The following is a 25,351-nucleotide window of genomic DNA, read 5'->3' on the forward strand; positions in this document are numbered from 1 at the left end:
AGGCTGCAAGGGCTCTATTTGATCTTCCCGGGTTCTATAGACTTTATGGAGGACTTACAATGTGCCACTGAACCATGAGGGCTGGAAGTTGACCAGGGAGACTGGACTCTTCCTCAATGGGCCTCGGTCGCAGAGCCAGAGTAAAGGCATGGGACAGATGTGAGCCTGAGAAATAGGAGGTCTGGGCTCTGACTCTGCTGCTCATTAACTGAAGGAGTATTTATTTGGTTCCAGCTTGTGCTGGGCACACGGCAGTGAGCAAGACACACAGGTCCCTGTTGTCATGGAGCATTTAGTTTTGGGGGGATGGGGGGAGGTGGCAGGCCATAAAGAAATAAGCAAATAGAGAAAGATGATATGTCACATAGTGATGGGCAAAATGAAACAGAGAAACGGCAGTGGCTCCTGTCAGGGGGTCAGGGAAAGCCCCCCAAAGAGGGGACACTTGCCACTAACTAGCCCTTAGAAGCCAGCCCCTCCACTCTGTTTCAGGTTTCTAATATTATCAGTGAGGGTATGGATTAGAGGGGCTCTATGGGCTGCCTGGCTCTGAACTGCCATCATCAGCTTCTCCTGCATGATCCTTTTACCCAGTCTGGGCAAGGGGAGAAAATAAGCCACTTATATGTACTTTCTCCCCGTCCTCTCTCCGGGGTGGCAGGTCTTGTATTCACAGGACAGAGATAGTGGGGGTGGTAGACGGACACTTTTATTTACTTTGCTTCATCGCAGGTGCCATTCCTCTCCCGACTCCACACCCCTCCCTACCTACAGCTGACTTGGGACTTTGCTGCCGCTGCCCAGACGCAGGCCAGGAGGCGGTTCTCCAAGGGCCTCCTGTATCCTGCAGCCAGGTCCTGGAGTGCTGGAAAGGCTCAGCGAGGCAAGCCCCCAGCAGCTCTATTTCCCTGGTGGGAGTGGGAGGTTTCAGCCCAAATCCTACAGAGCCCCAAGTGGCTGAGTGAGGGTGTGAGGCCCTAGGTGCCCATACCGCCCCTTCTCAAGCTCTCTGCAGAGCTCTCGAGAGCCGTCTCCTGCTCTCGGGGTGCACCGATGTCCTTGGACCTCGCTGGGTGGCTCCCTGGAGATACGGCTGATTCAGGCACTGCCTATGGTCACCCGGGCCGTGAGGGTGATGGTAGAAGTTTGGTTTGGGAGATCAGGACTGGCCATCAAGATGCTTTGTATTCTGCTGTGTTGTATTCTGCTGCCTGGCTTGCCCTAGCCATTCCTGGGCTCGTACAGCTGGCTGGTAGGTAGCTTTCTCCCCTATTCTACCAGCATGAGCTTCCCCTGTCACTACGTTCTGATGGTATTATTTCATAACGTCCCAGGTTTATAATTGACCATGGGAAGCATCACTACAAGAGTGAGTGGAAGCCCCTATCCCGCCCCTAGCATCCTGGCACTATCTCCAGCACCCACAGCAAGGACGGCACCCTAAGCCCTAGCCCCAGGCTTGCTGGTGGCCTCCAGGACACCATCCTTAAGGAAACACAGCCCCTTCTATTGGAGCCAAAATCACTAGAAGCTCTCAGCAGCCCGCAGATCACATCTGAAGCCAGGCTGAGTGAGAAAAGGCACCTTCCTTCATCCATACTCCGTTCCTGCGGCTGGACACCTACTGGAAACCTGAAAGGAGACAGGATGTTCTCGATTAGGCTCTGTATCGGGGCACTGGTTTCTTCGCGGATGGAAGGGCAAAGAGCACGGGGAGGAGGCTGCAGCTCACTTCCCTCGGCTCTGGGGTGGCATGCCTCCCAGTGCCCCAACTCCCAGGGGCTGTCTTTATCCCCCCAGCTCTGCAGGATGACACCTCCTTTGTCCTCTGCAAAAGCTTAATCTCCCTGAGCCAGGACCTGTACTCATTGTCCAAGCCCACAGTTTTCACAGACACCCCTGCTCGATTCTCCAAAAGAGTCTCTTTTTGCTTTTGGCTCCTGACACTCATTTTATTCAGGGTGGCTCTTTCTGACCACCACAGCGGGACATGGAGAAGGGTTCTCTGGGCTAAGAGCCAGAGCCCCTGAGTTGTAGCCACGACAGTCCCCAACCCATGGTGTGGCTGGGCAAATCATGTTCATTCTCTGGGCCTCCTTCTGAGTATCCAGATTGATGGAGCAGGTGAGGTCCCCGGAAGAAGAAAGCTAGCTAGCATGGCTCCTTGCTTCTCAAAGTGTCCATCAGCGGCACTGGCATCCCCAGGAAATTTGTTAAGAAGTGCGGAATCTCGGCCCCCAGACCAGACTTACTTGATCAGGACCTACCTTTTAACAAGACCCCTAGATTTCCCGGCATATTAACACGTAAGAAGAAATGGTGTGAGTGACAAGCAGTTAATTTGTTTAAAGTTTGGCTATCTTAATAGGAGCCAGAGGGCTTGGGAAGAGAATGTTTCAAACAGTTGTAGGGGGCAGAGAGCTTGAAGGCAGCGGTCATCTGATTGTGCTCACAGGGACCTGGCCTGGGGGTGGCCGGGGGTGGGGAGTATAGGGCGGGCACGGTCTGTCTGACATTGCGGAGGACAACCAGGTCATTCTCAGTGACACACTGAATGTGGCAGGTGATGGGGAGGAAGAGGTTGAAAACAAGTCAAGGCAATGGGCTCTTGGTCTTTCAGATCTAATTCTGAATGCAAGACCCCAGGCTGTTTAGTGAAATAGAGCTGGTCCTTAGCTTTCAGACATTCCTCGCTGTTCTGACTGAATCTTAGGGCAGGAAGGAAGACCAGGCACCCCAGGGCGTCTGAAGGGATGCATTCCAGGCACTCTGGACCCATGGTTCCCAGCTCTGCTGCACATAGGAAACCCACGCCCAGGGCATGGGACGGGGGTTGGGGAGACAGGTAGTACCCATGAGGAGCCAGGGTTGAAGCCCACTGTCTTTGGCTCTCTAGTCCAAGGATGGTGAGGGCAGGTACTGGGGCTCAGCAGGCACGTGGGTCTGGCCTCTCCTCCTCCAGCCTGGGCCAGGACGCGTCAGCGCTGCCGATGGAAAGGGGCCTAGGGTCTGAGCCAGCTCCCACCCCAGACACTGTCCTGCTGTGGTGACTTGGGCAGTGCTGGGGCTAGGGTGGAGTGCCACAGAGCAGGGCTCGGAGGGCCCCTCAGACACAGACCTCCACCCCAGATAAAAGGTGCCCTTTCTTGACTTGATGAGCCCCGGGAAGTGGTGGAGCTGTCAGTGCTGGGGTTTCATGACTGTAGGTTCCCAGACTGGAGGGTATTGCCGCAGAGAAACCACAGACAGGAAATCACTCCTTACCGTGTGGGGCCAGTTCTCACCACCAAGGCCAGTTTCCCCACTAACGGCTCCCTGGCTCTTGGCTGCTTAGAGGGGACTTTTATGGACGTTTTCTCAGGAGGGGCTGGCCACCTGGATGGAGGCAGAATCTGAGCTTGATAGATGTGCGAGGGGGCCAGGGAAGGTGATGTGCCCAAGGTCACACAGGGCTGAGGGTTTCAAGGAGCCCTGCCTTTGGGCCTCCTCCCTCACCCAGTTCTAGGTTCTCTCCATTTCGCTGGGATGGATCCAGCACAGAGGAGAGCTGGAGGGTTTCTCTGGCTGGGGATGGAGGAGTCGGGGGAGGGGGCAGGAGGCTCTGAGGCTTTTGGCAGAGCCTCTTCCTGGCACCAGCCAGAGAAAAGGGCATGGTGGTCATGGGGGTCACACCAAGGTTCCTGTCCGTATGAAAAAAGTTCCAAACTTTTTGCAGGGATTAAGGAAGATTTTTTTTTAAAGCACTCTAGAAAGGGGTTAATCTCATTTTCTCAGATTTTAAAGCCATGCTCGGCAGTTAGAAACAGCAGATTTGACACCATGGATGACAAACGCCCCATAGGGGGGATATATACCTGTCCACACGTGCCCCTGGCAGGGATTTAAACGTTCCACAGCTTTTCCATGAATCCTAAATCAACTAGATTCATCCCGGCCCTTGGTGGAGTGCGAGAGCCGGTGGGCGAGGCGTACGTTAAATCACCTTTTCTGGGCTCCTGCTCCCAGGCTGATAGTCACAAATTCCCCATAATGAGCACTGCTGAAGAAGCCCAGACAGACAGTGCCGCTAAATTAAGAGCAGAGGGAGCCCAGGGCAGGGGAGAGGGAAGTGTTTGCTTTGGCTGGGGAAGGTGCCTAGGGCCGGCCTGCATGTTTGCCTGACGGGGAGGCCTGATAAGGGGGCTGCGTGGAAAGTGCTGCCTGCTGGGTCCTGGCCATCTGCTGCCGGGCGGTGAGGCCGCACCTGCTGGCCCTTTGGCCCTGACCTGGTGGAACGGGGATCCCCCGTCACCCTTCTTCAACTTCCTTTGCAGCCTCATGGTCACTAAATTTTTTTTTTTCCCTTAAGAATAAAAATTGAACCCTTGAACTTTTGTTTTGATGAATTACTTCCAGGCCACTATTTGTTTGGAGAACAAAGCTCCCCAGCTGCGGGGAGGGTGGGGGCCAAGAGACCGACACCAGGCAGACCACAGAGTGGCTTTTCAAGACGGTGTCCCGGTGGAGAGTGCGTAGAAAAGCGGGGTTGTCCTGGCTCTGCCATGCAACAGCTGTGTGCCTCAGTTTCCCCATCTGCCAAGAGAGGGTTCAGACTCTTGGCTCTGTACATGAAGAGGGCTCCGCCTTTCAGCCCAGCTTTCTGTACCATCTGGGCACTGTGTACGTAGGAGGACAGCATCCTCACATAGGCCTTGGGTTAATGCCTCTCCTTCTCGGAGAGGGTTGGAAAGGGCATCTTTATTATCCAGGCAAAAGCTCAGTAAACATAACTTAACAATGTTGCTTACGTGTTGGCTTCCCGAGGGGATGAATGATGGTTGATTTCTATGTGTTTGTTCCAGGCGAGGGGAGCCTCCCAGCTCCAAATGCCAACCGCTGCTCCACCTAAGTCCCGGATGCCACGCCCTCTACTTCCCGGAAGAGTTTCCCCTGTCGGTCTGGTCCTTGCTCCCACTTCACCCACCTCCTTTCTCCTACTGGCCCATTCCTCTCAGCATGAGAACACGGCTGTGCAACCACGGCTTCTCCTTGGCCCCGGCTCCCGGCTGCTCCTCCTTCCAGCTCAGCCCCTGGGACAGCTGGCCCCATTCCCCATTTCCACTCCTGCTCCTTTCTTTCCTCAACCACAACCATGGGCCTTTCCTCCTCCCAGTCCCCTGCCTACAGGGCACGTGTCCCCGGCCACCATGACAGGTGGAGTGGCTGGTGGGCAGCGTCCCATCCGTGCTTCCTCAGCCTCCAGCAACCCTGGGCTCTACTGGCCCTTCTCCCCTGGACCACGTTCTCCTGAGGCCCGCCTGAGGCCACGCTCACTCCACTGCTGGCCCTTCTCCCACCCTGGCTGAATGTTCTTTGTAGCTATGGCTGGATCTTCCCGCTCACCTCCAAGGTTAGACTGCCCAGTGGTCTGAGCTAGACATTAGAATAACCCTATTTCTCTCTTCCGCAGGGATTTCACTCAGGACTTGGCGCTATACTCCACCCAGACTCATGTTCAGAGGCCCACTTACCTCCTGTGGGGTCTCGGAGGGCTTCTGAAACTTCGAATGGGCCAACTGGAACTCTGAATGCCCCCAGCAACTTCCCTCTGGCGTCCACCCCTGCCTGCCTTTCTGCCAGTTGACATCCCTGTCCTGTTAGCTGCTCAGAGCAGGTGCCCAGCGGCCCTCCTGGCTCTCCTCTCCTTCACACTCATGGCCAACCTGCTGCTGGGGTCAGGCTGCCCTCACCCCTTGCCTGGACCTCCCCAGGATCTGGAAACTGCTATTCCTGGGCCTCTACGGTCTCTGCTGTATACAGTGGCTGGAGTGAGCTTGCCAAAGCCCCAGTCAGACCACATCATGCCACGGCTTAAATTCTTCAGGGAGCTCTCAGGACACCTGGAATAGAAGCCAAGCCCCTTACCCTTGCCCACAACGCCTGTGAGCTGTGTCCTGCTCTCTTGCTCAGCACCTCAAACGATCTTATGTATTTGTTGGTGTTCTTTTTTCAACAAGGAAATGGAGGCAAGCTATGGTGTAAGGGGGTTGGTGGCAGAGCCAGTCTATCTCAGGTCTTAGAGGGACCCCTCCACAGAGGAGCTGATCCCAGTGGTAGAGAGAGAACAGTGGGCAGGCTGGCATTTCAGTGAGGGTGCCTGCTTGCTGCTGGAAGGATAACGTGGCAAGGCCATCCTTTGCTTGGGATGTTCCGTCCATGTGTAGACCTCCTAGAGTCTAAACTGCAGAGAGTTGGCCATGAAACTGACTGTGGGCCTCTCGGGGCAGGTGTCAGTCCTGATACGATCCAAGTCTGCCATTTCATCCATCAGAGTGTTGACACAGGAAAGCAATGCTTGGCCCATCTGGTAGCTTTTGGCTTACTACTGGGACCAGGTTAAAAGTAGGGCTGGGGTAAAGGGTCCTGGGTTTATCCCTGGGGGTCTCTGGGGAGAGGGAAGGCAGGAGAAGAGAAGGCCTGTCCACAGTCGGGGGGCAGCTGCCAAGAGGAAGATGGGGGGGAAGAGGTGACAAAGGCCAGGGAGGACCTTTTCTTTCTCTTCCTGTTGTCTGACTCGCCACTGGTATTTCTTCCTTAACTGTTAAAGGTGTCCTCAGGCCTGAGCCTTCAGATGGTGATTACGTCTACAACTCACTGGTAAGAACCAGGCTCCGATAGGAGAGTGATATTTCTAGACAGGGATTCAAGTTATCAAACCATCACTCAGCCTCTTCTTGTATGGAGAAGGCTAAACAGAGGTGAATGGCTTTGGAGACAGAGAACACAAGGAGCTGAAGATCTGGAGAGGGAGGGAAGCTTTGCCAAGCAGAATGGGAGCATCTGGGCCCACTACCCCCTTGGGCCTGTCCTGGTATTTGTGATGTCACTTCCTGGAGCTCTTCCCTGGAGGAAGCAGAGGCCAGGCACGTGTGAGGTGACCACAGGGTCAGTCCTGTGGTTTCAGGAATAGGCAGGAAGCTTCCTACTTCCCTCTCAGCCCACTTCTTGCTCTGGCCTTCCCCCTCCATTCCCAAGGGCTGGTGAACAGAGCTGTGAAGGAAGATGCACTTACATTTCTTCTGCAGAATGCTCTGTCTGGCCTTGATGAATGCCAGGATGTCGGAGTCTGTCTGGCTGTCCCCCGTGAGAGGGACGGATGACGCTGGCCTCTCAGAGATGCTGAGGACAACCACAAGTCATGTATCACTGCGACTTACATTTGAACCCCATGCTTACCTTTCCAAAGTGCTTTGCGTAGATCAGTGACCCGATCTCACCCAGGAGGTTGTGGGATGGCAGTCTGCCTCCTCATCCCTCCACTGTATCTGGGCAGAAGCCACAGCAATCCCTTCATGTGCAAACGTGTCATGTCCTCCCCTAACCCTAACCCTTAAACCCATTAGTGGCTTCTCACATCACTCTTGGAATGAAACTCAAACTCTCTTCTTGTGTGATCTGGCCCCTTGCATACTATGTTCTGGCCACACTGCCCTTCTTTCTGTAATTCTGTTACTCAGTAACATGAGTTCCTTCTGGCCTCAGGACCTTTGCTTTAGCTGTTTCCTTTCCTTGGACTGCTCTACTTCAAGACCTTTACATGGCTGAATGCTTTCTTAGCACCTTCCCCATCCCTCCCAACCTCTGCCCCCACCAAGTCTGTTCCACCTGGGGCTTGACTGTCTCCTTCAGCACCCAACTTAGATGGCACATCCTTTAGGACGTCTCCCCTATGTGTCCCCTTACTCTACCATGGCTTAGTTAGTTGCTCCTGGGACAGATAACTATTCTCTCCTCTCTTCATAAAAACATATTTAGCTGAGTATGTTACCATGGCTGAAAAAAATTACTACATTTCCCAGCCTCCTTTGCAGCTATGTGTGGTCAGGTGACCAGGTTCCAACCAATGAGATTTATAAGAAGTGTGGAATTTCCAAGAAATCCCTTTAAAAAAAGGAAGGATGTTTGTGCTTTTCTCCCTCTTATTTTCCCATCCAACAAATTGCCCTTACAGAATATTCAAAGCAGTTCCCTCCTGGCTTGCCAAGTGTAACCCACATCCTGTCACTCCACACAGCAAGTGATGGTATCCACTCTCTTAGAAGGCAGTGAGGACAGGACATAATAAAGTGCTGTTCATGATCACAAGTAATTGTGTTGGCATCCAGCTGCAATCCAGAAGTGGTCCCGCGGGGCCCACGGAGGTACTGTTTCTGTCTGGGCTCCAGGAGGAGTGTGGCTGGACCTCACCCTCGGACAGTTTGGGGGGCACGTAGGTGAAGAAGGGTGCTCAAGCCTTCTAGTTAGAGGGCACGAAGAGCACTGCTGGGAGAGGTCTTGTCAGCTTTGTTCAGTCTGTAGTGAACAGTGCACAGGGCCTGAGGCTAGGCTGGTCAACTCTCTGTCCTTCCCTGCCTGGGGACCCTGTGGTGGGACTGGAAGGACCTGTGAGGCAGCAATTCTTTCCTTTAATGGCCCTGGGTACATCTCTTCACAAGGAGACTTGAAGCAAGTCTGCCTGCATGGAGCCACAAAGACCCCTGGGAGAAAACACCCCAGCTTTGGCACTCAGCATCTGTGAGAGACTCCACAGTATTCCTAGGGTACCGGGGTAGGCCAGCCCTGAACTCTGTGTGGCTACCAGACAAGGGGCTCCATGGGTTGTGGGAGAAGAGAACTGGCAATTTTGACCCATTCCACGCATAGCAGGGACTGTCACAGGCATCAGAGGAGGAGAAGACAGACCTGCTTTCCAGGGAAGTGCTGGTGCTGTTGTGCCCCCAGCTCTGTGGGATGGGGTGAGGTGAGGGCAAGATTTTCCTGGTGTTCACATCACTGCAAAAGAAAAAATGACAAAAGGAAAAGAAATGGGAGGAGGTTTACAGACAAGAAATTTAGGTTTATATTAGGAGCTGTATGGGTTGAATGCATGTGTTCCCCCAAATTCATCTGTTGAAGCCCTAAACCCCAGTGTGATATATTTGGAGGGGAAGACTTTGGGAGGTAATTGGGCTTGATGAGTCATGGGGGTGGGTGCCTTTGAGGGGATTGGTGCTCTTATAAGAAGAGGAAGCGAGATCAGAATTCATTACCATGTGAGGACACAGCGAGAATGTGCTGTTTGTAAGCCGGGAAGAGGGTCCTTGTCAACAATTGATTTTGTTGGACCTTGATCTGGGAATTCCAGCTTCTAGAACTGTGAGAAATAAATACGTTCTTACTGTTTAAGACAGCTTGTCTATGGTATTTTGTTATGGCAGCCGAGCTGACTACGACAGGAGCCAGGAATCCCGTGTCATGGACAGTGTTGTGGTCAGCTCAGGCTGCTGTCACAGAACATCCTAGACCTGTGGCTCACACAACTGGAATTTGCTTCTCAAAGTTCTAGAGGTTGGGAGTCTGAGGTCAGGGTACTGCATGATCATGTTCTCACGCCGGTCCTTTTCCAGCAGATCGCCAATTTCTTCCTGTGTTCTCACAGGCTGGAAAGAGAGTGAGCTAGCTCTCTGCCTCTTACGAAGGTGCTAATCTCCTTCATGAGGGCCCCATCCTTGTGACTTAAAGACCCACCTCCAAATATCATCATATGTGGGATTAGGTTTCAACAAATCAATTTTTAGAGGACACATTAAGTCCATCACATCCTAACCTGCCCTCTCCCCCCACTCCTCGCAAATTCATGTCCTTCTCATGTGCAAAATACATTCCTTTCATCTGACCAGCCCCCAAAGCCTTAACTTGTCCCAGCATCAACTCTAAAGTCCAAAGTCCCATCTAAATCTGATATGGATGAGACTGGAAGTCAAATCATCCTGAGGTGGAACTCACCAGCTGCAAGCTTGGGAAAACAGACATATGATGTGCTTCCAAAATACAGTGGTGGACAGGCATAGGTTAGACATTCCCATTCCACAAGGGAGAAAGAAGACAGAAGGAAGAGATGTGAGGTCCCAAGCAGATGTGAAACCTAGCAATGCAAACTCCATGAGCTCTTAAGGCTTGAAAATTATCCTCTCTGGTCCAGTGTTCTGCCCTCTGGACTCACTGGCATGATGGTCCCGTCTTCTAGACTCACTGAGCAAAGGGCCTGCTGGGCTCTGCAGGGCTGGGGTCGTGCCTTCATGGTTCTGCAGGGAGGCCCTGCCCTACAACTTTGGGTAGAGGCTATCTGCACTGTTGAAAGCAAGGCAATGCCCCCCACTTTTGAAATGGAGGCAGCTGGGATGATGTCTCAATTGCCTTTGGGGTCATTCTTCCCTGAACTTGGAAGAACAGTGCACACTCACAGAACAGATGGCATTTATAGATGCTGTCTACTCACCAGGTCCTGGAAAGTGCTCTGCACACATCATGCCATTTTCTCTTGCCAAGAGCCTCATTTTCCCCATTACACAAGTGAGAGAATGGAGGCTTATGGAGGTTAAAGAAATTCTAAACATTACCAGCTGGCTAAGGGCAGAATCTGAATCTGATCCATGACTCTGAGAGGGGTCAGGATCCGTGCTCTCAGCCATGACACTTTATCAACCGGACTCGGCTGGAGATGCATATCTCACCCCTGGCCACCCCAACTGACCAGCCCCTGCTCCTGAGTGATGAATGAGACCCAATGGCACAGGCATCTGATTCATTCAGGCTGCCTGATGGGTGTGCCTTGCCTTGGATTCCTGCTTGCAAACAGCAGAACCCAACACTGCCCCTTGGGAGATGAAGAGGCCAATGCTGTCTCAGGATGCCAGTGACAGGCTGGGATTCTCTCCTTTGCTTTGGGATGGTCCTGTCTAGGCACCATATCAGAGCTGGAAGAGACCTAAAAGGTCACCTGGTGAGAAACTTCCTTTATAGATGGGGACACTCAGGCTGCGAGGTGGGTTGGGGTTGGACAGGGGGGCCGGCTTTGCCTAGCCTGAACCATCAGTTTGAGGTGCTCCACAGGCCGGACAACCTGCTGCCTCACTTATGAATACAACACTTTCCCTCGCTCTAGCCTTCCGCTCTCCCATCTCAGCCAGCTGCTGGGCCTCTTTCCCTGGGCCTGCCTCCACAGGTTCGAGACTGTGGGTCAAACAAATGGAAAGAGATATCAGTGCCTGGGAATCCGAGCCACCCTCACGCCTATTTCCCTGCATCCCAGAGACTCCACTGGGTGGTGGGGGGAGAGGAGCATCTGTGCTTCTGGTTGGGGTGCTGTAGAACCAGAGGCAGCCACAAGGTGGCAGGCTCTGCACGCTTTTCCTTGGAGAACAGTGGCCAATGATCAGGACTCCTTCTGAATGGTTTCTGGTGCAGGCCTCCAGGAGGGAAGGAGAAAGGACTTTCCATTCTGTAGGAGCTTGGATACTGTAGCAAGTCTTGCAAAATCAGGTCGCAGGCACTCAAATGGCTCATTAACTCAATGGATTCCCAGTGGGTCCCCAGAGGCTCCTTGTCTAAGAATCCAGGGAGATCCATGGGTACAAACTATTGAGGGTTGGCAGTGGGTGGCAGAGGGGCAGATGAATGTGGACAGGGCAGCAAGGTATCATGATCACACCGTGGAAAGACGGGGGTGTTTAACACCCACTGCCAAAGCCCAGTTGCCCAGCATATTGCCATGACTATGCAGTAGGACGGCATGCCATGAAGGCTTCGGGGTCCTAAGGGAGTTGATGCCTCCAGTCTTGAAGCTACTCGAGTGCCCCTGGATGCCACAGCTCAGTTTCTGACCCTCAGAATCCCACCGCAGATTACTTTTTTCCCTCTTTCCTGACCAACCAGCCTTGCATACTGCATTCATTTCTCATGTTGACAGGCCTTCTGGAGAAAGAACACACCAGCCATCAGAATTAACTACCTTTTTCTTAATAAGGATTAATAGGTTGTATTAATAATAGGTCTCCTGGGTTGCCAGTCAGAGTGTTGGGAATTTACTGTGACTGGCCCGCAGGCCCTGGGCATCCCTGAGGAATTTTCTTCCAGAATCTGAGGAGCAGAGGACAAGCCCCAGGCCTGCAGCGAGTCCATCTGGAGCAGGCGCTCCGGAGGTGGGGGGAGGAAAGCCAGCAGACTCTGGCTCTCTCGCCCCTGCAGCTCTTCCATTCCCTGGCACATTTGTCTGCTCGTGGTGTCCCTGCAGAGGGACCTTGATGCATCTCAAAGAGGAGACGAGGAAATCCGCAAGGGGGTGGGTGGGACTATCTTGCCCAAAAGCATGCTGCTTGGAAGAACTAAAATGACCATTTGTTTCAGACATCCTTTGTGGAAGTCTAAACCGAGGGAACTCCTTGCAGGTGACCCACGGTGATGTGAGGCACACCTCTGAAATCCACTGAGCAGAGCTTTGGGGCTAAGGCTCTCTTTCAATTGAAATATCTAAGGAATGTTCAGGAATGCCAAGGCACTACTTCCCACACAGGTCGGTGCTAGGAGGGGAGCATGGTTCTTGGTTCCCCAAGAAGATTCTAGAAGGCCCTGCCCAGTGGCTGGTTCTTAGCCTTTTCCATGGTGGGTACTCTTTCACAGAAGCTGGCAAGTAAAGGCTGGTGGCAGAGGCGACAAATGGAAAAGCAATATGGAGAGGCAGCCTTGGCTAATGGAGAACACGGAAGAGGGGCAAAAAGTCTAGGGAGAAGGGAAAGGAAAAAAAGAGGGAGAAGGGGGATGGAAGTTGGGGATAAAGATGAGCAGAGCAAGAAAGTGGGAGAAAGGAATGGGGAAGAATGGAGCGCAGGAGTAAAGCCATGCGAGAAGAGGCAGGGAGCGGGCGGGGGGAGGAAAGTAGGAAGAAAGGCAGCACGACCGCTCAGCCTGGAGCTTGAAGTTCAGGACTAAGCTGTAGCTCTTCACATTATCAATGACAGCGAGAGAAACATCCTTTTTCCTTTCTGGGCCTCAGTTAGTTAAATGAGGGGGGTGGAATTCAGGGCTTCTCAGCAGAAATGGTGGGGGCCCATAGCACGAGGGCTGGTCTTCCAGTCAGAAGTTGGCTCTGTAGGCAAGGGTAGATTGACTTTTTGAGAATCCTGGCCTCTTGAGAAAATTAGGCTGTGGACACATGGAAAGAGCAGAAGGCCCAAGCAGGAGGACCTGGCATTTGGCAGAATACAAAGAAAGCGCAGTTATATGAAATAGCACCGAATATGGGCTGGAAAATGCCACCTCTTACTAAGCAACAGAATATACATGTGCCTCTCAAGGGCAGTCACTGAAGTGAGGAGTGAGCAGAGTAGCTGGAGACTGACAGGCCTGGGTTCCAATCCTGCCTTACCACTGATTAGCTGGGAGACCCTGAGCAAGTCAGTTGACCTCTCGGAGCCCGACTGTTCTCATCTGTAAAATGGGGACAAATGATTATATGTTGCACATTTGCCTGGTGCTTGGCCTACAAGGCCCAGGAGAAGAAAAGAGAAGTAAAAAGAAATAAGAGAAGAGAGCTAAAGCTGTCTCCTCGGGGGAATTTAAGGACACTGACAACTCATCCTCCACTGCTGGGTGTTGGCAGAGAAGGTCTGAGAAGCCATGATGACGTGGGACATCGTGTCCTTCCTGTCTCACTCCTGCTAGAGTCCTGTGAGTTCTTTTCTGCCAGCATTATAAAGCACGTGACAGGTGATTTCTTTGTCAGAGGTGGAGCCCCTATATCTCTGCCTTTTCAGGCTCTAGCAGGGACCTTTTCCTCTCACCTACTGCAAATTTTCTGACTATAATTTTGGGTATCCAAACTGCTGCGTGGAGGGAGTTTAGGGGTGCCAACCACCCGCATTTGAGATGTCTTAGCAAACACCATTCACAACACTTGGTTATCTCAGAGGGTTAGAAGACAGCCAGAGCACTGGCTGCCACCGGGGTTGAACAGCACTCCAAGGCTTATCTGGGCCATCTCTCCAAAGACCTTCCTGCCAGCAGTCAGTGAAGGGGCGTGGGGTAGTGCTCTGGGAGCAAGATTTTGAGAAAAGCTCCCATGGGTAATCTGATACACACCTTTGAAATTCAGGGTTCTGAACTTTACTTGGCAGGCATAGTCTATTTCCAGCTTAGAGCCCTGGAGTGTGTGTACTGGGTCTTTACACACACACACACACACACACACACACACACACACACACGTGCTCACAATGCATTGTCTTTGAAACAAAAGAAAACTTAGAGGTGGAGCTTCATATTTGTTGGACAGGATATTTCTATCAGTAAGGAAATATGCAAGAGATCTGGAAAAGCGGCTGGGGAAATAGCCAGGGGTTCTGAGCCTCATCATTGGGAAGAGACCTTATTAATGTGTGAAACACACAACAGGCCTGGGACTGAGCCAGAGCAATGACCAAGGAAAGGCTGGGTCAGTGTTTTTTAGACACGTTCTGTGCAGTCCAGGAGTTTCAGGGGAAGGAGACAGCTATACAGGGGTTACAAACTCAAGTGTCCCAGAGGTTGGAAGGTACCTGAGGGAATGCACAGACAGGACCAGTGTAGGACATTAGTGCTAAGCTGCCTGTATTGCCGTAGAGCAAGTCTACTTACACTGACATTTTAAAGAATTTAAATTGATAGACTAATTTTTTTTGAGAAGTTTTAAATTTTCTATAAGAGAATTTAGATCTTTGTAAGAGAATTAAGCAGATGGTACAGAGAGTTCCCATGTAATTCCCCTCTCAAGCCTTGTGGTTTCCCCTATTATTCATATCTTGCATTAGCTTTGTACATTCAGTACAACTGATGAACCAATATAGATACATTGTTATTAACTCAAGTCCACAGTTTATCTGGGGGTTCACTCTTTCAGTTGTACAGTTCTATGGATTTTAACAAATGCGTATTATCATATGCCCACCATTACATATCAGATAGAATAATTTCACTGTCTTAAAAATTCCCGGTGTTCCCCCATTCCTCCTTTCCACCCCTCCCTTCTCACACTGGCAATCACTAGTCTTTCTATTGCCTCCATAGTTTTGCCCTTTCCAGAATATCATGTTGGAACCACACAGTATGTAGCCTTTTCACATTGGCTTCTTTCACTTAGTAATACAAATTTAAACTTCCTCTATGTCTCTTCATGGCTCAATAGCTCATTTCTTTTTAGCACTGCATAGTAGTCCATCTTCTGCACATACCACTGTTCATTTATCCATTCATCATTTGAAGGGCATCTTGGTTGCTCCTAGTTTAGGGCAATTATGAATAAAGTTGCTGTACACACCCATGCATAGGTTTTTTTGTATGGACATAAGTTTTCAACTCGTTTGGGTAAATACCAAGGAGCATGTCTGCTGAATCGTATGGTAAGAATATGTTTAATTTAATAAGAAATCACCATGGACCACACCGTTTTGCATTCCCTCCAGCAAAGACAGAGTGTTTCTGTAGCTCCACATCCTCTCCAGCATTTGTGGATGTCAGTGTTTTGGGATTTTAGCCGTTCCAATAGGTTTGCAGAGGAATCTCATTGTTGCTTTAATTTGCAATTTCTCTCTTTCTTTCTTTCTTTCTTTTTTTTTTTTTATAAACATATAATGTATTATTAGCCCCAGGGGTACAGGTCTGTGAATCGCCGGGTTTACACACTTCACAGCACTCACCATAGCACATACCCTCCCCAGTGTCCATAACCCCACCACCCTCTCCCTACCCCCTCCCCTCAGTCACCCTCAGTTTGTTTTGTGAGATTAAGAGTCTCTTATGGTTTGTCTCCCTCCCAATCCCATCTTCTTTCATTTATTCTTTTCCTACTCCCCAAAACCCCCCACGTTGCATCTCCACTTCCTCATATCAGGGAGATCATATGATAGTTGTCTTTCTCCGATTGACTTATTTCACTAAGCATAATACCCTCTAGTTCCATCCACGTCATCGCAAATGGCAAGATTTCATTTCTTTTGATGGCTGCATAGTATTCCATTGTGTGTATATATACCGCATCTTCTTTATCCATTCATCTGTTGATGGACATTTAGGTTCTTTCCATAGTTTGGCTATTGTGGACATTGCTGCTATAAACATTCGGGTGCACGTGCCCCTTCAGATCACTACGTTTGTATCTTTAGGGTAAATACCCAGTAGTGCAATTGCTGGGTCATAGGGTAGCTCTATTTTCAACTTTTTGAGGAACCTCCATGCTGTTTTCCAGAGTGGTTGCACCACTCTGCCCATTTCTTGATTGGATTATTGTTTCTTTGGGTGTTGAGTTTGATAAGCTCTTTATAGATTTTGGATACTAGCCCTTTATCTGATATGTCGTTTGCAAATATTAATTTGCAATTTCTTAATGCCATATGATTTTGAGCATTTTGTCATACACATATATCTGTAAATCTTCTTGGGTGAGGTGGCTATTCAGATACTTTGTCCATTTTTAAATTGGGTTGTTTTCGTTATTTGTCGAATTTTAAGTTTTTGTGTATTCTGGATACAAGTCTTTTATCAGATACATGTTTTGAAAATATTTTCTCCCAGTCTGTGGCTCATCTTTTCCTTCTCTTAGCAGTGTCTTTGCAGAGCAGTGTTTTAGGATTTAATAAAGTCCAGCTTAGCAATTTTTTCATTTCTGGATCTATACTGCCTTTTAAAACACCAGTATAACCAAACAGAACACACTTTCCCTGCTGTTGACCTTGGATTTAGGGGCTCAGATAGGAGGTGTTTCCTAAAACTGGGACATAAGTGGAAGTGCTGGCACCTAGGGCCAGCTTTGGCAGGGGGGTGAGCAGAAGCCAGGGAAAATGTCGATCAGGTGATGGAGGGCTCACTGGCTGACGTTTTTTATTTTCTTTTTAAAGAATAGTTTCAGATGATAGCATAAAGTATAGACTTATGGAATTACTATGTTGTATGCCTGCATTAATTTAACAATGTAGTGTGTCAACCATATTACAAACAACAACAAAAACATAGTTTTAGGTTTACAGAAAAGTTGCCAAGATAGTACAAAAGTTTTCCATGTCCCTCATACCCAGTTTCCCTTATCATACAATCTTACCTTGGTATGGTACAAATTTTCCAACTAATGAAACAATGCTGATACATGATTATTAATTAAAGTCCATGCTTTACTTGAAGTTTCTTAGTTTTTCCCTAATGTGTTGTTCTGACCTAGGACCCCATCCAGGCTCGCAGTTTGCATTTTGTTGTCCTGTCTCCTTAGGTGCCTTTTGTCTGTGACAGTTTTTTACATTTTTCTTGTTTTTAATAGCCTTGACAGTTTTAAGGAGGACTGGTCAGGTATTTTGTAGAATGTCCCCTGGTTTTTTCCTCATGACTGGACTGGGGTTATAGGATTTTGAGAAGAAGAGCATAGAGGTTGAATGCCTGGGTGGCTCAGGTGGTTAAGCACCTGTCTTCAGCTCAAGTCATGATCCCAGGGTTCTGGGGTGGAGTCCCCTGTTGGGCTCCCTGCTCAGTGGGGAGTTTGCTTCTCCTTCTCCCACTGTCCCTCTCCCTGATCATTTTCTCTCTCAAATAAATAAATAAAATCTTTTAAAAAAGTCATGTGACATTCTCATAACATGACGTTAAAGGTACTGACACAACCCGCCCCCCCTGCACCCACCACTTCTTCCCTCCTTCCTTTCTTTCTTTCTTGATTTTATTTATTTGAGATAGAAAGTGAACATGAGAGAGACAGAGAGAGAGGAGAGCGAGTGAGAGCACCAGTGGGGTGAGGGGGGTGGTGGGTGAGAGAGAGGGAGAAGCAGACTCCCTACTGAGCAGGGAGCCCAAGCAGGGCTCAATCCCAGGACCCTGGGTTCATGACCTGAGCCAGAGGCAGACACTTAACTGCCTGAGCCACTTAGGTGCCCCACCACCTCTTTTAAAAGCTCTATTTCACATTTTCCACCTTGAGAGCTCAGTCCCTATTCCAATCCAGTCAAAGGATTGCTCCTTGGTGGCAGAGGCCAATGCCCCACTTGTGCCTCCCTGGCCTCTGTCCTGATAGTAGTGGATCTGTCTGGGAGAGGGAGGGTGGCCGAGGCCTGTGTCCTTGGCCTTACCACCTGAGTTGTGTGGTTGGAAAGGTAGCCATGTGGATGGCATGAGAAGGAACCTGCCTTCAGAAGTGGGCGTGGGGTTGGGAGAAGTGGTGTCCCTTCTGGATCATGCCAGTAATCAAGGAAACTGGCTCTGGTCTGTCCTCGGGTGGAGGCCATCCTCATGGGAGGCTGCCTACCTCTGTCCTGAGTCTGTGCTAGGACAGAGTCATTTCCCAGAGCTCCTCTGTATCCTGGCATGCCTGCTAACCTCTGACCTACCACCAACATCCCCCTCTCTCTCCTATGCCACATGCTCCCTTCCCTCTACTGCCAACCCCTTCTTCCTACCCAGGGGGCAGGACCCGGGCTTCGTACAGTTAAACCACTCGTCTCTTGTTGCCGTGGCAGTAGGTCTGCTTGTTGTCAGAGCCGGGGGAGAAGGACCAAGGAGGTGTGCTCAACAACCTTTGCTCAAACACGTCTGAAAGCCATTGGCCTGAGTATCTATGGCCAACGCCACAGTACACGCGATTCATCTCCCTGGGTCAGGAGGCCTATAGAGACACACTTAGAGCAGCAAGAACAGATGGGGAAGAGGTGGGGAAACTTTCCTGCACCCTCCCTCTGTTGGTAGAGTTCTCTCCTTACCTTCTGTTAGAAACAAGCTGAGACCTTTCCTGCTGGGACTCAGGCGTCTGGGGAAAGGGCCTCATGTGATTGAGTGAATTCATTGCTGGCGAGTCTACCTGTTGGACCAAGAAAGAGTTTCAAAGTATGACCTTTTCCCTGACACAGGAAAATGTCCTTGATGTATTTTTTAAGGTGAAAAAACCTGCTCTCAAAGTTGCTATGTACAACATGTGTGGGAGAAAAAAAATTAAGCTAGACATTGCATGACTATGATGATGGGCATCAAAATATTGTCTCTTGTTGGCAGGATTGTGGATAATGGTTGATGTATTCTTTGTCCCTTTCTGTGCTCAGCCTTCCAAACAGCACATGTTCCCAGTTTGTAGGTAGGAAAAAGGGTTTAAAATGCTATCTGACAATTCTCCAGAAGTCCTCTCTGCTTTTGCCTCCCCTCGTCCCCCAGAAGAGATGCTACCGGAGGCAGGAGAAATCCATTGAGCTCTTCATCTACAGGAAGAGCTCCACACGGTGCCCCAGCAACCCTGCATGTCTCCACACAGGGCTTGTGAGCACGGCTTCAACGGCAGCATCTCTGAGTCTTGGCAGAGTGCCCTGTGATCCTCCCTGAATTCGAGTGGCTGCTCTAAGGCCATTCCCCACTCGCCTTCTTAGTTCCCCAGGAGATGGTCAGGGGACAGTTTCTCATCACCTCCCATGTTCTGATGAGGTTTAAGGCTTTCTGCCTCGCTCCACTCAGGGTACAGTTGCAGGCTATAAAACCGCCTAGAGGCAGCACAGAATTCGCTCCTTAGCAACAGGGTGCCCCATCGTCCCTACTGTAGTCATCTGGTCCGTTTTGTTTCAGTGACTTCCTATGGGGTGGAGGACACGCAGAATGGACATCTTGGTGACACTAGTTTTCACTGTTTCTATGAGCAATACGTGGCCTGAATCTGGCCGCCTTACCTTGACTCTCCCTGCGTCACCCAAAATGACCCTTGTCATCTACTGTCCAGTGACTAAACCCCTCTGGGCACCAGCAGTGGTTGATGGCCTCTCCTTGAAGGGTTCTTAACCAGAGAATGGACAGAATGCAGGGGGTGCTGGGAATATGGATGGGAACCAATGACATTTTAAATTTTCCTAACTTCCACCTGAGACTTAGCATTTATTTCAACAACACAATGTGGACAACAAACCATAGCAGTATATGTAGTATCAGTGACTTGTCACCAGTTAGAAAGCACAGATATTTTCATATCCTATTACACCATTGCAGAAATCTTAAAATACTCTGTTCCCCATTACTTTGAAATTATGTTAAATATTGAGCCCACTCCCTAGATCTTATTAATACATTTGTAAAGTGGTTTACATCTTATTATACTATGACTTTGCTTTAAGAATATCTTGATAATTTATTTCCATCTTATTGGCTTTCTTTGTCAACTCGTGTATTAAATTTTATCCAAATATTCTCTTTAGTGTCTAGTAACCACGGCTACTTGGTAACATACTGGTTACTGCTTGGCTGTGTGTCATTGGCTAAATAACTTCTTGGTCTCTCAGCTTCCTTGTCCTTAAGATAAAGGGATCAGCTGTTTGTCTCCGAGCGTTCCACCAGCCACACTGGTGATTGGATAATATGAATCTCGTCACTTCCATTATACCACAGCTGATGAGTTACAGGACAATTGGAACTGGGGGTTTGTATTAGCTTCTTATTTTATTTATTTAGCCATTTTACTTTCATAGTATTGTAGAGAACTTTCAGGAATCTGTCTAGCAAATGTGCGAACATTTATCTACAAATATGTTTCCAGTGTAAAACTAGAAACAACCTAAACATTAAACAATAGAATATTAAGCAGGTTAAAATAAATTCATAGGATGGAACAGTGACGGTCAATAGAATGATACAGAAAAGTATCACAGAAGAGTGGTCATGTAATGCAGTGAGGTCCACAAGCAAAAGCCATTTATGATACTTGAAGACCAATATGATTCTATATTTATAAAAATAAATGGAAATATATGCATCGGAAAAAAGATAAAATAATCTAATCTAGCAAGATAATATTGGTTATCCTTAAGTGGTGGGATTATTGTGATTTTTACTTCTTTGTGTTTTTCTCTATTTTCCAAAATTTCTATGGCTTATATATAAATTAGAGAAATATATATTTACATATACGTACATTATGGATACAAACACACATATGGCTGTAATAAAAAACAGTTGATCTTGTCAATGTGGTATTACACAAAGCAACAGTGGCAAATCCGCTGGTCTGGGCACCCCTTCCGTCCCCCACCTTTCTACGTGTCAGGCCCCAGAGCACGGAGACAATGAGTCCCTGGCCGTGGCATCCTCATTACAAAGATGAGCACTTGCCTCGCGAACCAAGGCTGAGAGCACGTGGCCTGTGGGTCGAAGCCCCCACTCTTCTGCCTCCAACAGCCTCTCCCCAGCCTCCCTAACATTCCCTGGGCCCCAGGAGGAGGGTGGGCTCTGGGGCAGGGAAGGGGACCGCCACTAATACCTGCAGGTTGGTGGCTTCCTCTGTCCACCAGGCTTCAAACTCTTTCTGCAGCTTCACCTTGGCCTTGTCCATGAGCAGCTGCAAGTGTTCGATCTCCACCTTCAGGGCCTTCAGGCGCATGAACATTATTTTATACCTATAGTGGAATCAGGGAAGAGTCCTGGAAGTCACTGGCGGTGAGGAAAGGCCGGGAATGGAGTGTTACTGTGGGGTTTGTGTCTTAGAAGTCTTGTCAGTGTCATGCTGGAGCCAGGGACTGGGACCCCAGGGCATTCCACGGAGGCCAGGGGCCCGGGCCTGGGCTTGAGCCCCTCACAGAGAAGCAGGCCCCATGGGCTCTGTGTATGAGATGAATACCCCCTTCTTCCAGAAGGATGGCTACAGTTACTGAGCACTTTCTAGGGGGTAGGCATTGTTCTAGGCACTTGGCATAACAATGGACTCAGTCCTCTGCACTGTCCTGTGAAGAAGATGCTCCACTTTACAGATCTGGGGATGGAGGTCCCATAACTTGCCCCCCATACATAACTTGCTCTGTGGCGGGGAGGCTGATAAACAGAGGGGCCAGGATGTGAGCCCCAGCCATCTGGGTCTAGAAACCACAGTCTCAGCCACCTCTCTATTCCATTGGTTCACTTTGTACTGAGGACAGAAGTCACTCTACATTTGTTACTGTGCGTATAGGTTTGGGGCATGTGGCCGTGAAGCAGAAGTTGTCCAACGGGAACCGGTAGCCAAACTGCGGACACAGAGTTGCTCCTGAGGACACTGGGGTTGGGAATGTGGACCAAGGAGACGACACAGGGTGAGGTAAAGATACAACAAAAGTGGGTCAGAAAGAAATGGGGAAAAACAAACAGAGTGAGGAAGGAGAGCAACAGTGGCACATCTGGGAGGCCAGCCCAAGGCTTTCTGGAAGGAGGATGTGGGGAGGCCAGAATGCCTGGGTTTGCTCAGGGGTCACACCTCCCTAGCCCAGCGGTGGCTCGTGTAGCATTGACACCATCAGCAACCTGAGGGTCCGGAAGGTGACTTGTTGGCTCTCCCCAGAGCCTCTCCATGGTCTGCAGGACATAGCAAACATTGGTCAAATGCATCAATCAAGGAATGAAGGCTGAAGCTGGACTGCGGTGTTCAGTGAGATTCTGGGACCATCCTGAGGATCAGTTATGGCCACATGTCTGCCGATGCTGGAGGTTTCTCGCTGCTTTGTTAGTAACGTCATCTTGGGAACCTGACTGGCTGCAAGAGGGTGTGAGGTTCTCCGGATGCCCTGCAGGTGAGGAGACTCAGGAGGGAAGTGGGGGCAGATCTGTAGGCGGGAGGGAGCCCTCCGTGGTCATACTTCTGGGCTCCACTAGATGGCAGCAGTAGCTAAGCCTAGTTGCTCCTGAGAGGCAGCCCAGGACCTTGGGCTGGCGGTGGGTGGGGTGCCAACAAGCAAACCTCCCTATGGGCTCTAGGGCCTGGCTAGGCCTTCTGCTCCGGAGATTCCAGCCTCACGCTGCTTAAGGTCCCTGCATTCCATATCTGTCTGCTCAAAGGCAGCACGCCCTCCACCTACTTGAGGACCCAACCACTGGACCTGCTTCCCAGAGCAGCTCCAGACCCGGGCTGGGGAGTGGCCACCCCGCCCGGCCTGGGCAGCTCCAGGTCATCCCCGAGTGCCCAAGCAGGCTGGGGTCAGGGTGTGTGAGGTGAAAAAAAGGGTACCTTCTCTTTTCTTCCTCCAGTTGGGATCGAAGCTTCTCTTCCAGCGAGTCTGGCATCGAAGGCAAGGCTGTGTTTTCTGAGAGGCCTGTGGAAGGGAGATGGCAATGGGTTACTCCAACAAGGAAGAATGGTAAAAGATGTGTGAGATTCAGGGCAGAGGACAGGGTAAAGTGCACCCCAAGATGAAAGGGGACTCTGTGAGGACCTTCTGGGGCCTTTGGGTGAGAGTTCAGCTCCCTCCTCTGGATGGCAATCTCTGCTTGGTTGAAAGCCTCCCAGGAGAGGCTTCCATGATGATTTCCACGGTCCCTCCCCCAGTCCAACATCTGTCACTGGAAGAGAACTGTCCTTACATTGCTATTAATCCTTTTACTGTTGAGTTCACTTATTTCCTCTTGAATCCTAAGGGAAGATGCAAAATAGCATTTTCCCATCCTCTGCTCCAGAGCCCCTCACAAATGAAAAGACATCACTAACCCGTCTCACATCTGTCACATCTGTCTCTGTACCAGTCGAGGTGCTGAGGGACTCTGGCCTCCAATCATGTCTCCAGTTTTTGACTTCCCTCCGAAGCAGAGGTTGCCAAGCCCGATGAAACTAAGCAAGGCTAATATGCAGCCAGAGCTGAGAACAGGCTCAGACCCCCTGCCCATGAGACCACAGCAAGGTCCTGGTGAGGGCTGTGTTCCCAGGCATGCTGACCCCTGCTGCCTGTTACAAGGCTGCCCACTCTGGTTGGTTGCTTGTTGGGGGCCTGGCCCCTCCCTAGCCTGCTGGGCGGGCTCTATTTTTCCTCCTAGCAGTCTCCGTGGCTGCTCTGCTTTTCCTAGCCTCAGAGAGGGTGTCTTGGAAGTCACACAGCTCTGCTTTTTTATTCCAAGTAGGGGAGAATCTACTTTGGGCCAGGTGCTTTCTGGACATGATCGGACTTCATCCTTCTAATACTCATTTGAAGCATTATCATTCTCATCTGGCAGAGAAGGACACTGAGGCTCAGAGAGGTTAACTTGCCCCAAGGCCACCCGGCTAACTTCAGGAAACAAGATCCAAAGCCAGCTGTGTTTGGTTGCAAGGGCCTTGGATCCAGAAATTTCTTCTGTTAACATTTCTGACAGATGGTCATCTATTTTCTGCCCCAATACTTCTAGGGGTGGGGAGCTCAATCTTTGGCACTGTAGCCCATTTCATGATGGGTAGCTGTTTCCTTTTCCTTTGAGCTGAGACCCACCCCAATCACTTCTTTCCACCTCGACTTTGGGTCTTAAGAGCAGCATAGCTTGTCTTCCTTCCTCTGATGGTTCTTTAGAGATTTTCACAATGATGACAACAAAATAATTTACCAACCATGTTTTTGGAGCTTTATTCTCAGGCTAATTCTGCCCAACTCCCGCATGAAGGGCTCAGTGACATGGTTGCTTTCTGACTGACCTTAAGCATTAAGGACTAAATTTGGACATGATATTCCAGAGAGGTCTGAAAGGGACAGGGGGGAAAATGGACCTCCAACCTTTTAAAAATGTGCGTTCTCTATTTCTCTAGCAGGTAATGACCATTACTGAATGCCTGTTGTCTGCAAGTTCTACTGGATACTGGGCTAGGTGCCAACTCACATTACTGATTCTCAAAATAACCCAAGAGGGAGGGGCTTACCATCTCACTTCAGTTAGATTCTGAGTTTCAGAGAGGGCTATGAATAACCCAAAGTCACACAGCTAATGTGCAGAGCTGGGATTTGGACTCAAATTTTTCTGTTTCCAAAGAGCTCAGTGTGTAGACCAGGCACCCCCCACCCCACCCCATGCCGTTTTTGTTTTTCTGCAGTTTTGTCATTGTCATGGCCTGTCAGTTTGTAACTGGCCTCTATTAAGCTTGTGGTTAGTTTCAACACTTTCATATTTTTATGAGTGGTTGTCAAAACACATCCTATTTCAGTGCGATTGTCCTTTTGACTCTAAATGCCACACTTTCAATCTATTGGGGGTTAAGCCTTCTGAAAGGTCCTTATTCTGCCATGCCTTTATTCTGTCCATGTGAGTTGCGTTTTGTGCCATTATCTAACTCATTGATAAACATGCAAAGCAGATCAGGAGTCTGTCCTTTATCTTCTGGGCACTGATACTCTCTCTTCCATGTGCCAAGTGACAACTGTCTCTTGGAAAACTGACTGGATAAGTGTTTTTCTTACTCCATCTAAACATGGAAAATGCAGATACCACTCGACTTGCCAACTCAGGATGACATGTCACCTGGGCTAGTGTGTTTTTTGGCCCTGATGAATTGGCTGCCTGTCCACATTGCCCATGCTCCCCCAGGCATATGCAAAGGAAGCCCCTGGAGGGCGGGGAATGGTCCTGCTGTGCATCATATCTCCCCTGCTCTCTGTTCAGGCCCCATGTGCAGGGGACACTCAGTGCTATATGCGTGCACCAGCCCTTGCTCTCTTAGAAAATGTTAGCTGCGATAAACCAAAGATAGTATCTTAACATCAAACTGATAATGGTAGGACTTGAAATGGACAGAATGTTTCTCTGTCTCCTAACAGTTTCAGAA

General features: G+C 49.7%; 1 protein-coding gene across 1 annotated transcript in view; it reads right to left on the reverse strand.

Moving 5' to 3' along the window:
* Positions 1–689: 689 nt before the first annotated feature.
* Positions 690–25,351, reverse strand: part of KIF6 (kinesin family member 6) — a 421,803-nt gene continuing 397,141 nt past the window's right edge. The window contains exons 17-22 of the mRNA XM_080807059.1: positions 22,802–22,886; positions 21,089–21,224; positions 18,564–18,661; positions 8,722–8,811; positions 7,052–7,158; positions 690–1,632 (exon numbers count right to left, since the gene is read on the reverse strand). Coding sequence (XP_080663185.1) covers positions 1,622–1,632; positions 7,052–7,158; positions 8,722–8,811; positions 18,564–18,661; positions 21,089–21,224; positions 22,802–22,886 — 527 coding nt within the window. The 3' untranslated portion in view covers positions 690–1,621. The remainder of the gene's footprint in view (positions 1,633–7,051; positions 7,159–8,721; positions 8,812–18,563; positions 18,662–21,088; positions 21,225–22,801; positions 22,887–25,351) is intronic.

This window comes from Martes martes, assembly GCF_963455335.1.
Source record: "Martes martes genome assembly, chromosome: 6".
NCBI classification, from domain to species: Eukaryota; Metazoa; Chordata; class Mammalia; order Carnivora; family Mustelidae; genus Martes; species Martes martes.